General features: G+C 39.0%; 2 protein-coding genes across 2 annotated transcripts; both read left to right on the forward strand.

Moving 5' to 3' along the window:
• Positions 1-1731: 1731 nt before the first annotated feature.
• LOC138049332 (kelch-like protein 3) lies at positions 1732-7347 on the forward strand. The gene has a single exon (XM_068895559.1). It carries the CDS (start codon positions 2113-2115, stop codon positions 3919-3921), a length of 1809 nt encoding a protein of 602 aa, XP_068751660.1. The 5' UTR covers positions 1732-2112; the 3' UTR covers positions 3922-7347.
• A 1544-nt stretch (positions 7348-8891) lies between these two features.
• LOC138049333 (kelch-like protein 12) lies at positions 8892-11449 on the forward strand. Its single transcript, XM_068895560.1, has one exon. It carries the CDS (start codon positions 9136-9138, stop codon positions 10894-10896), a length of 1761 nt encoding a protein of 586 aa, XP_068751661.1. The 5' UTR covers positions 8892-9135; the 3' UTR covers positions 10897-11449.
• Positions 11450-12330: the final 881 nt, after the last annotated feature.

Below are 12330 nucleotides of genomic sequence, written 5' to 3' on the forward strand. Positions count from 1 at the left end.
GCTATTTACTTAAGCACTTTTCCTAATGCTTTAAATTCTAAAAAGGCTCAAAACCATGAGATAAATATATATTTCTCAATAAACTCGATTGTCGCCTCGTGTCACGCACCGCTATAACTCAGAAATTCAAAATGCTCTGGTTTCCAAACGAAGCACGCTATTGAGCTTTAAAATTGCAAATGGATACAAATTTCCCGCCTCTTATGCCTGATGAGGATAAAAACTTTCGTGGCTCTTTAGTTTTGGCTTTTAGAAAATGATGACGTCACGTGAAAACGATCTATAAAGACTATGAAAATCAATTACAAATACCAATCTCACCCAAAAGGTTTTAAGGTTCTCAAGGTGACATGCGCATGTAATATTGATCCAGGGCGGAAAGAGACCTGATTGATCCGGTTCCTTCCGCCATGGACTGGAAATGACGTTTTAAGGTTTGCTTACAGAAGCAAAAATGGAGGCAGTGAATGAGCTCATGTCATCAGACCCTTCTAAGCATCTTCAGGAACTTGGTCAACGTCTTGATATTTTGAGAAGAAATGAAGGTTTCTGTGATATAAAAATCTCGGTGAAAGGAAAGCAGTTCACAGCGCATAAAGCTGTTCTGGCAGCAAGCAGCCCGTTCTTTCTGACTCTTCTGAACAGCGACATGAAAGAAAGCAGCGAAAAACTGATCACAGTGGAGCTTGAAGAGGCAACTGAAGCTGTTATGGAAGACGTGTTGAAGTACGTTTATACTGGAAACCTTTTGGTTACCGAAGAAAGAGCCCACAATCTGATTGCAACAGCGAATTACCTCCTTCTACCAGGTATAAAAACAATGGCAGAGAGTTTCTTAAAGAATATTGTCACAACTGAGAATTGCATGTTTAACTATTATTTTGCTGAGAAGTATCAGTGCTTGGAATTGAAGGAGAAAGCCCGTCAGGTGATCAACTCAAATTTCACAGATGTCATGGAAACTGAAGACTTTTTGAAGCTTACACATTACAGCGTCGCAACCGCAAAGACACACAGAGAAGTTAGAGCAGGTCTGTCATGATCTTTTCTCTGACATTAATTAATTAATTCAATTTCAAGTCATTTTAATAGTTTCAATATTAAAATGTGTTTTTGTAGTAACTCGAGTCTGGTAAAAACGGCATCATCATGTAAAGGGTCACGAAACATGTGTTGGTATTTTTATACACAAGCTTTCTTTAGAAGGGGCATTTGACAGACAAATCGACGGGGTAGGGCATTTGAACACCATTTTGGCCGAGGGGGTGGTAATTTGAACGATCTAATCTTCACAAGTTCAAACGCCGGGGGTGGGTGGGGGATATAGAAGTTTCGAGTTGATCGGCGCCTACTCAATAGATCGTTTTCACTGTCACGCAATAAAAAAATAAATCGAAAACCATCCAGTGGAAAAAGTCAAGAATTCGTGATGTTGTAGAAGATAAATGAAGAAGACACTTCTCCAAGTTTTAGGCCCGTGCGTTTCCCCAATCTTCAGATATTCGTCGAAATGTTTCGCAGAAATTTACAGAGCCCAGTATGAAAACGCCATGTTGGTGCACATCTGTGGTGCACCAATATGGCGGCCGGAAAATAGTGCAAACATCTGTTACTTACTTTGGCTATCTAGGCGAGTGATCATCTGTACTGAACAGACAGCTATTTACTTAAGCACTTTTCCTAATGCTTTAAATTCTAAAAAGGCTCAAAACCATGAGATAAATATATATTCTCAATAAACTCGATTGTCGCCTCGTGTCACGCACCGCTATAACTCAGAAATTCAAAATGCTCTGGTTTCCAAACGAAGCACGCTATTGAGCTTTAAAATTGCAAATGGATACAAATTTCCCGCCTCTTATGCCTGATGAGGATAAAAACTTTCGTGGCTCTTTAGTTTTGGCTTTTAGAAAATGATGACGTCACGTGAAAACGATCTATAAAGACTATGAAAATCAATTACAAATACCAATCTCACCCAAAAAGGTTTTAAGGTTCTCAAGGTGACATGCGCATGTAATATTGATCCAGGGCGGAAAGAGACCTGATTGATCCGGTTCCTTCCGCCATGGACTGGAAATGACGTTTTAAGGTTTGCTTACAGAAGCAAAAATGGAGGCAGTGAATGAGCTCATGTCATCAGACCCTTCTAAGCATCTTCAGGAACTTGGTCAACGTCTTGATATTTTGAGAAGAAATGAAGGTTTCTGTGATATAAAAATCTCGGTGAAAGGAAAGCAGTTCACAGCGCATAAAGCTGTTCTGGCAGCAAGCAGCCCGTTCTTTCTGACTCTTCTGAACAGCGACATGAAAGAAAGCAGCGAAAAACTGATCACAGTGGAGCTTGAAGAGGCAACTGAAGCTGTTATGGAAGACGTGTTGAAGTACGTTTATACTGGAAACCTTTTGGTTACCGAAGAAAGAGCCCACAATCTGATTGCAACAGCGAATTACCTCCTTCTACCAGGTATAAAAACAATGGCAGAGAGTTTCTTAAAGAATATTGTCACAACTGAGAATTGCATGTTTAACTATTATTTTGCTGAGAAGTATCAGTGCTTGGAATTGAAGGAGAAAGCCCGTCAGGTGATCAACTCAAATTTCACAGATGTCATGGAAACTGAAGACTTTTTGAAGCTTGAAGCGAAGCAAGTGCTGGAATGGGTGTCTAGTGATGACATCATTGTGAATGCTGAGGATGATGTATTCAAGGGAATTGTGAGGTGGGTGTCGCACAGCAAAAGTGAAAGAGAAGGAGACTTCCCTGAATTATTGCATCAAATCCGTCTGATATCAATATCACACGATTTTTTACTGAAGGAATTGTTAGAAGAAGAACTCATCACTAAAAATTATGAGTTTGGTGTAACATTTTTGGCAGATGCTATGAAAGTGATACTGAATTCCAATGATGGGCACATTCATGCACAACCAAGGAAATGCCTGGAGATGCACATGAATGGAATTTTTGTTTGTGGAGGGAGAAAGGCATTAAGCTTCTTTCCAAAGCAAAACAATTGGTGCAGGCTGGCAGATGCACCATATCATCTTCAAGAACACTTTCCAGTCCAATGCAAAAGTAAAGTTTACATTGCTGATAGTCAGTCTCACAAGATAGGTGAGTCAGTGGTGATGGAATACTATGAGCCAGCTATGAACACCTGGGTGTCAGTAGTAAAAGCTTCCAGTTTTGCTAACAAAACCAACACTCATGTATTAGTTTTGAATGATGTTCTGTATGGATTGTCATTTAATTCTTGGTCAGGATGTCATATCTGCCAATATAATGCAGGAACCAATAATTGGTTGGAAATGAAGGCCCCATGCAGAAGGGATAACCCCTGTGTTGTGAGTGATGAGGAACACATCTATGTTATCGGAGGCGTCTCATCATTTTCACCATTTTTTGACCGGTTATCTGGGCGTGTTCCAGGTGGTGTCTTGTCAACTGCATCAAGGTTCGATCCTCACAGTAACAAATGGGAAGTGGTTGCAAGTCTCAATGAGGGAAGGTGCAGGGCTTTTGGAGCAGCAATGGGTGGCAAGATTTATGTAGCAGGTGGTAGAAACTGTGAACGGGAATCAATGAGCTCCTGTGAAGTGTACAATCCCTCATCTGATGAGTGGCAGCTGATGCCCAGTCTGAATGTACCTCGATGTAATGCAAGCATGGTGTGCTGTGATGGAAGGCTGTATGTTTTGGGTGGAACAACTTTACTTATACAGCGTGGTCAATTTATTTCCTCAAGACCGTTAACTGTTGAAGAGTTTGATGCAGAGAGGAAAATTTGGGTAGACAAATCAGTTATACCAGTTGAAAGCTTTGAGACGTCTGAGGAACAGAAGAAGCAGACTCTATTTCAGGCTTGTTTTGCAAGATTCTACAAACAAGTGATTGACAAACTGCATCCAATAAACTAAATGAAGCATTGATCAGGTTCTAGATTTCAATAATGGTGATCATGATGATCATCATCATCGTAGTATTACTTTCTTATTTTTTGTTTTTCTTTTTGGAAGTAGGGATGGCGCAGTGGTGAGAGCACTCGCCTCCCACCAATGTGGCCTGGGTTTGATTCCCAGACTCGGTGATGTGTGTAGGTTGAATTTGTTGGTGCTCTACTCTGCTTCGAGCGGTTTTTCTCTGGGTTAGATCCGGTTTTTCCCTCTGCTCAAGAACCAACATGCGATTTGATATTGAGTTGATTTTTTTAATTTGTACAGTGTCCCCAATTAGTGCCTCAATGCTAAATACACTTGGCACTTCAATAATTATGTTCATTAGCATTTTTCTCTCAAAGCCTTCAAAGGAATTTTACACATGATTACGAAAAGCTTTTAAAGTTATTTTGACTATTGAAATCAAGTCAATAGTCTATTAAAAATGCAAGCAATGAAAACAAATTCAATGAAAAGCCATTTTAGTCAGTGATTAATAATTATGAGTAAGATTCAGCCAAGCCTAAAAGCGGAGCTTCCGGGCTATTTATTCTTACAATAAAGTTAACCTGGTTTGAACCTGCAATCCAATCAAAAACAAGTAACTGATCAGCTGGCCTTGATGAGTCTAAACTTGAGGCCACAATATGGTCATGTCATAGTGGTCAGCGGATACTTTGTTTTGACAGGTGGCAATTGACCATAACATGGATGTCCAATATCAAAGGCCACCATAGTATTTATTTATTATTAGTATTATTAGAATATTATTAATTATTATATGGCTTGTGTCTGTAGCTGATATGACGCGCGCTCTGATTGGCTAATTGTGACTGAATTGTAGGGCATTATTCTTCCGTAATTCCCACAGGCCGATTACAGGCTTGCAAAAACAAAGCAAAAGGTAATTTAAAAGCCATGTAATAAACTACTTACTAACCGAGCTAGCTCGAGCCGTACTGGGGAATATTGGCCCTCGCTCGTTTTTGTGAGGACCTCGCTGCGCTCGGTCCGTACTGCCACAACCTCGGGCCAATATGCCCCAGAATGGCCCTCGCGCACGGTTAGTAAGAAGTTATTATTGGGCGACTTCGCGTCCATGTGCAATACCGCTACAAAGATTGTTTATGTGCCATTTAAACATGGTGTAGTTCCTTATGCCTAGAGGGAAGCTTTTCTGAAACCTGTGCTCAAGTGACTACTAACTTAGTCTTTTTCCTAATAAATATTCTCCAATTTCCAATTTGAAGTTCACAAGATTTTGACATTGTGGAGGTACTAATCCTCAACAATGGACAGGACTATAAATAAATTATTAATTGTTTCAGTACTAGTGATGGTAACAATATTGACACTTTTAAAAAGGCGTATCATAATTTGAGTTGCAAGAACTGAAGTTTTTCCTTATTCTGATAGTTATTTTAAATTACTTGACTTAATTTCTATAGTAGCAGCATAGCTTTGTAGTTCTGTAATCAAATAGTAATAATTATAATTCTACAATGTCCTATTGAAAACCACCTTGTGTGACATAGGCCATCTGTATAAAGAACTAAATTCAAGTTATTAATAAGATTATTATTGATGATGACCAAGCAAACAAACAAAGACAGCAAGACAAATACTGCAACACCCAAACACTAACAATGTAGATTCAAGAGAACTAAAAAAGTAACCAAAGATTTTGTAAAAAATCCCACTTTTTTTTTTTTTTTGATTTAAACTCAATGCAGTTTTTAAAAATGATAATTTGTTGCAAAACAGAGCTACAACTTCTTTAAAACAAAATTTATTTTAGGAACAGCGATGATAGATACAGCTGTAGCATTTTCCTATAACTATAATCATAATCAGGAACTGGTTGTTCAAAAGCCGATTAACTTAATACAGGATCAGTGAAAATGTTGTTTTCATTTTTTCAACTTTTGGGTGAAAGTTTCTTTCACTCATTTATGTTTTTCAAGATTGACTTCCTCTAATGTAAAATTTTGCTGAATGTCAGAACCAATCAAAGAAAGAAAAATAATGCAACACCCAACACTAACAATGTACACATTATTTTTGTTTAATTTTTTTTTGTAATTGCTGTAACCCCAACACAGAAATGTTATAAAATAATAATAACAATAATAATGTACAAAAAAAACCAATGTACATTCAAGAGGACTAAACAAGTAACTAAACATTGTGTAAAAAATCCCACTTTTTTGCTTGTCTGTTATGTTCTTTTGATTTAAATGCAATGTATTGTTTAATGATAATTTGTCGCAAAACATAGCTACAGCACTGTACTATCTATAATCATAATCAGAGCCCAGTTGTTCGAAAGCCACTTAACTTAAGCCAGAAAAAGTGTAAACTTCAGTTTCATTTTTTCAACTTTTGGGTGAAAGTTTCTTTTTCTTAAGATTGACGACCTCTAATGTAAATTTTGCCAAATCATGATCAGAGTTGAACAACATTAATTTTTGGGAATGGAAAAATAAACTCCTTGGTTAACTTTTAATCTTGGATTAGCATTAAATGGCTTTTGAACAACCAGGCCCAGGTGCTTAAGGGGTAAACAGCAGTGAGATTAAGGATTGAAATGTGCCATATTCTTGGTTTTCACCCACATGAGATGGTGGCCATGTTGGATGGCAACACACTGATACAATTTCTTTTTGCAGAATTTATATAATAACAAAGTTTAGTTCCCGGCGGAGAGACAGGTTATTCTTCTTACCATCCAACATGGCCACCATGACGTTACATGCGAACCAGCAACACATCTAACTTCGAGAGATGGAGTTTTTTCCGACTCTGGTTATTGTACCAGTCTTGACACTTGAAAAGTCTTCCAATTAAAAAACATTATGTGGATTGTGATTTTTTATTGAGGGGTGTTTTGAAAGATGACCTTGGCATTTCTTGGGAGAGATGTTCCTGATAGATAATCCTCACAAGGCTACATCTCCACCCCTCCCTTCTTGCTGTCCATTCATGGCCACTGTAAACTTTCCCATGAGAAAGAACTGTACCAAGCTTGAGAATGCAAATCATGGCACCTATGATAACAACAGAAAGAAGATTATGTTTACTTGGAGCTTCCAAGTGACTTTACCATTGCCGACACTTGAGTCCAAACATCTATTGTTGCTTCTTTCACATGCTGTGTTCTGAAATTCAGAATTCCATGTTGGTCAGTACAAAATGCAGTCTGAGCCCGGGTACAAAATGCAAACTGAACACTAAACCTATTGTCACGCAATTGCTTTTCAGAGGTCATCTTCCCGGGTCTCGACACTCTTGAGGGAATGTTCTCAGTCTTTTTTCTAGAAACAACTAATTACTAGTTGACAAGGAAGTGACATGAAAGTACCTCAAACTACGAGTGGTTTTAATGTATACTCATGGCAATATGAAATCACAAGTAGTGACTGATGACACCATCATGACGGACAGCGCATGTTATCTATGCTATATTAAGTGGCTATGTCGTATTTTCAGCTATCAGTAACGCCATCCACACCCTGATAACTGAGAATTTTTTGTGACTGACTAGTTGCTTACTTTTCTTGTGATTTTACCTTGCCTTTACAGGCCAAATTGAAATTGTTTTTGCTCAACCCTGTATGCTGAGAATGTATCATTTTTGCTTTCGGTCTGCATTTTGTCAGCAAAGGGAAATATATCGATCAGCTGCAAGGGCTACAACATGTGTTGTCCTCCATGTGTCTTCAGATATTACTCATCATTTTCTCAATATTGCATTTTAATGAGTGTTCATGCATACCACAATCCCACGCTCTCTTGAAGTTTGAGGCACTTTCAAGATGGTTAATCTGTCACTTCCTTGTAAACTAATTATTTCCAGAAACAAAGAACCAGGGGGGTGACTTCGGAGAAGCCATTGCGTGACAACAGGTAAAGTGATGGATTGAACTGATCAGTCCTCAGTCTGAATTTTGTACCTGGTTTTCAGTCTGCAATCTGCAGACTTGGGGATTCCCTGTTTGTCTTTGTTCACAGACATACACTGTAGTTTAAGCTGAACAAGGCATGGCAAACTTGTAATCTTGTAGGTATCAAAACTTCAGAACCATGGGACTTCACTTATGACTGCAGCTGTTACTTTTGCCAACAGTAAGCTTATATTTTACAATGTACCTTTATACAACATTTTACCCCAAGTCTGCAGCCACAGTCCAAAGTCCACAGTCTAAGTTTTACACTAAGCGATCAGCCCGTCACTGAAACTCACGCGGTCCCTGCTACAACGCACACAGCGCGAGTTCAGTTTGGAATCAAAAGTATTATTTTAAAGCTAAATTGAAAGATAGTGTGTTCAATTACAACTTTGAAGAACCCATTTAGCAATCATAATTTTTTGGCTCAACTGCTAAATACCCTGCCACTTTAATTAAATTTGCAAATGACTTGTTCTTCAAAGAACACCTCCGAGTGCTAACAAGGGTGACAGGGTATTCAGCAGTTAGTAGTTTTGTTTGCCCATATTAATAGTTATTTGTCTAGTTTAGGAAACAAAGCCCCCCCTTGCTCCAAGATACCAGACATCGTGACGGTGTAAGTAGAGATTGAGCCAGTAAAAGCATACTTAACTCATGCCTACTCACTGAAGACTGTGAACATCAAACATCAATAAGACCCAATAACAATCTCACCCAAAAAGTTTTAAGGACGGTGCCTATACTAATTCAAAGTTATTTTTGCCCGGTTTACAATTATGCGGGAAATGTAGATCTTATTATTAGTGTTATTGAAATCGAAAAATAAAATTGGGGGTAACCACGCATTTTTCAAAGATAATTCATGAACAATATGGGTAAAAAGTTTTCAAGTACAAAGCCATGTATGGCGTTCTTTCTCAAATTGAAATTTAATTATCTCTGAAAAATCAGGAAAATGCACGGTTACCCCCAATTTTTTTTGGATACCAGTAGTACTTACTAAGATCTACTTTCTCTGCATAATTTTAAACCGCGCAAACATGTCCCTGTATTAGTAAGCATCACCGAGATGCACAATAACAACAGTAGGCACCGTCCTCCACCGTTCTTATAAATTAGAGGGTTCAACAGATGACATCCGCATATAAATTTGGTTCCACGGGGACTGGAAATGGTACCAAAGGATTGTGGGTTGTGAGGTTCGCTTGCTAGGTGTGCTGGGAAGTATCCTAAGGTCGCAGCAAGAATGGAGGTAGTGAACGAGCTAATGTTATCAGACCCTTCTAAGCATCTTCAGGAACTTGGCCAACGTCTTGATATTCTGAGAAGAAATGAAGGTTTCTGTGATGTAAAAATCTCGGTGAAAGGAAAGCAATTCAGAGCGCATAAGGCTGTTCTGGCTGCAAGCAGCCCGTTCTTTCTGACTCTTCTGAACAGCGACATGAAAGAAAGCAGCGAAAAACTGATCACAGTGGAGCTTGAAGAGGCAACTGAAGCTGTTATGGAAGACGTGTTGAAGTACGTTTATACTGGAAACCTTTTGGTTACCGAAGAAAGAGCCCACAATCTGATTGCAACGGCGAATTACCTCCTTCTACCTGGATTAAAAACAATGGCGGAGAGTTTCGTTAAGGATATTTTCACAACTGAGAATTGCATGTTTAACTATTATTTTGCTGAGAAGTATCAGTGCTTGCAATTGAAAGAGAAAGCCCGTCAGGTGATCAACTCAAATTTCACAGATGTCATGGAAACTGAAGAGTTTTTGAAGCTTGAAGCAAAGCAATTGCTGGAATGGGTGTCTAGTGATGACATCATTGTGGATGCTGAGGATGACGTGTTCAAGGGAATTGTGAGGTGGGTGTCACACAGCAAAAGTGAAAGAGAAGGAGACTTTCCTGAATTATTGCATCAAATCCGTTTGACGTCAGTATCACGCGATTTTTTACAGAAAGAATTGTTAGAAGAAGAACTCACTACTATGGCAGATGCCATGAAAGTGATATTGAATTCCATTGATGGGCGCGTTCATCAACGACAACCAAGGAAATGCCTGGAGACACACATGAATGGAATTTTTGTGTGTGGAGGGAGAAAGACGTTAGGCTACTTTCCAAAGCAAAACAAGTGGTACAGACTGGCAGATGCACCATTTCATCATCGAGACCACTTTCTAGTCCAGTGTAGAAGTAAAGTTTACATTGCTGATAGTCAGTCACGCAAGATGGGTGAGTCACAGGTGATGGAGTACTACAAGCCAGCTATGAACACCTGGGGGTCCATCTTACAAACTACCAGTTCTAATGACTACCTTGACAGCTTTTTACAAGTAATAGTTTTGAATGATGTTCTGTATGGACTGTCATTTAATTCTTTGTCAGGATGTCAAATCTACCAATATGATGCAGGAACCAATAATTGGTTGGAAATGAATGCCCCATCCAGAAAGGATGACCCCTGTGTTGTGAGTGATGAGGAACACATCTATGTTCTAGGTGGCAAATTAATGTCTTTCGGAATTCCTGTCCTGTCAACTGCATCAAGGTTTGATCCTCACAATAACAAATGGGAAGTGGTTGCGAGTCTCAATGAGGGAAGGTATAGGGCTTCTGGAGCAGCAATGGGTGGCAAGATTTATGTAGCAGGTGGTAGAAACCGTGGAGGGGGATCAATGAGCTCCTGTGAAGTGTACAATCCCTCATCGGATGAGTGGCAGCTGATGCCCAGTCTGAAGGTACCTCGATGTTATGCAAGCATGGTGTGCTGTGTGGGAAGGCTGTATGTTTTGGGTGGAACAACTATACTATCTCAGCATGGTAGGAAAAGAAGCTCAAGACTGTTAACTGTTGAAGAGTTTGATTCAGAGAGGCAAATTTGGGTGGACAAATCAATTATACCAGTTGAAAGCTTTGAGATGTCTGAGGACCAAAGGAGGCAGAACTTATTTCGGGCTTGTTCTGTACAATTTTGCAAACAAGTGATTGACAAACTGTATCCACTAAACTAAATGAAGCATTGATCAGGTTCTAGATTTCTAATAAGGCTAATGACTATCATAATATTAATACTCTTATGGAGCACTATCTTTTTTTTATTTTTGTCTTTGGAAGTAGGGATGGCACAGTGGTGAGAGCATTGCCTCCCACCAATATGGCCTGGGTTCTATTCCCAGACTCGGTGTCATACGTGGATTGAATTCATTGTTTCTCTACTGTGCTTCAAGAGGTTTTTGTCTGGGTCTGACTCCAGTTTTCCCCTCTCCTCAATAACCAACTTGTGATTTGATATTGAGTTGATTTAATTTGCACATTTCCCCAATAGCCCTTTTCACGGTTAGTTCTTCTCATTTGCATTACAATGTAATCTAACGTGGATGTGAGGCAATTTCGGGTTAAAACTACATAATAGCCTGAAATTGCCTCGCATACATGCTAGATTACATTGTAATGCAAATGCGAAAAACTAACCGTGAAAAGGGCTATTGGTGTTTAAGTGCTAAATACACTTGACACTTACCTAAATGATATTCATTAGTATTTTTCTCTCAAAGCCCAGGGCTCGTGCTACTCCTTGAAGTCCTGGAATTTAATTTTGCACTTCAAGGGCCCTTGAAAAGCCCTTGATGGGAAACTGCTTGAAAAATCCTTGAAATTTTGCTTGGGTGAAAATTGTTGAGATTGCATCATGCTATGTTAAAGAGACATTTACAAAAATTGACTATTGGGGAAACATTAAAATGCCTGTGCATGCACTTAACTTGCAGGACATGGGAACGAACATCAAGGTAGGCTTTTCAGCAAAGAAAACCCTGAAACATGATGTATGGCCTAGCAATCTTCTTCAAAACTCAATTCCTGGTTCTTGAAAACTCCTTAAATACTCCTGGAATTTTATAGGCAAAATCGAGCACGAACCCTGAAGCCTCAAAGGAAATTTACATGAACAAGTACTTATGATTACAAAATAAGTTTTAAAAGTTATTTTGACTATTGAAATCAAATAAACAGTCTATTAAAAATGCAAACAAAAACAAATTCAATGAAAAGCTATTTTAGTCAGTAATTACAAAGATTGTCAATGTGCTTAACATGGCGTAATTGCTGATGCCTTGAGCATAGTTAATATAGGGGAATGGTTATGAAACCCGACAACTTTCTTTGCTGTAGGTTTTTGTTCTCTTTTCCGGCCTTGACCGTGCACAAAACACAATAGTTGTTTACTCCATACTGAGGAACTAACCAATAGAAACGTGTTGATTACGTAATTCATGCATAGTGTATGAGCGCAAAACAAAAGATTGTGCACGGTCTGGGACTTTCCAACCTAAATCTTGGCATCTTTGTTTGCTCCTTTGATGTTTGCCGAGCTTCCTAACCATTCCCCTCTACTAACTATGCCTTGAGGGAAGATTTCTGAAGCCTGTTCTTAAGTGACTGCCTGC

The sequence above is a fragment of the Montipora capricornis genome, chromosome 5, assembly GCF_036669925.1.
Source record: "Montipora capricornis isolate CH-2021 chromosome 5, ASM3666992v2, whole genome shotgun sequence".
NCBI lineage: Eukaryota > Metazoa > Cnidaria > Anthozoa > Scleractinia > Acroporidae > Montipora > Montipora capricornis.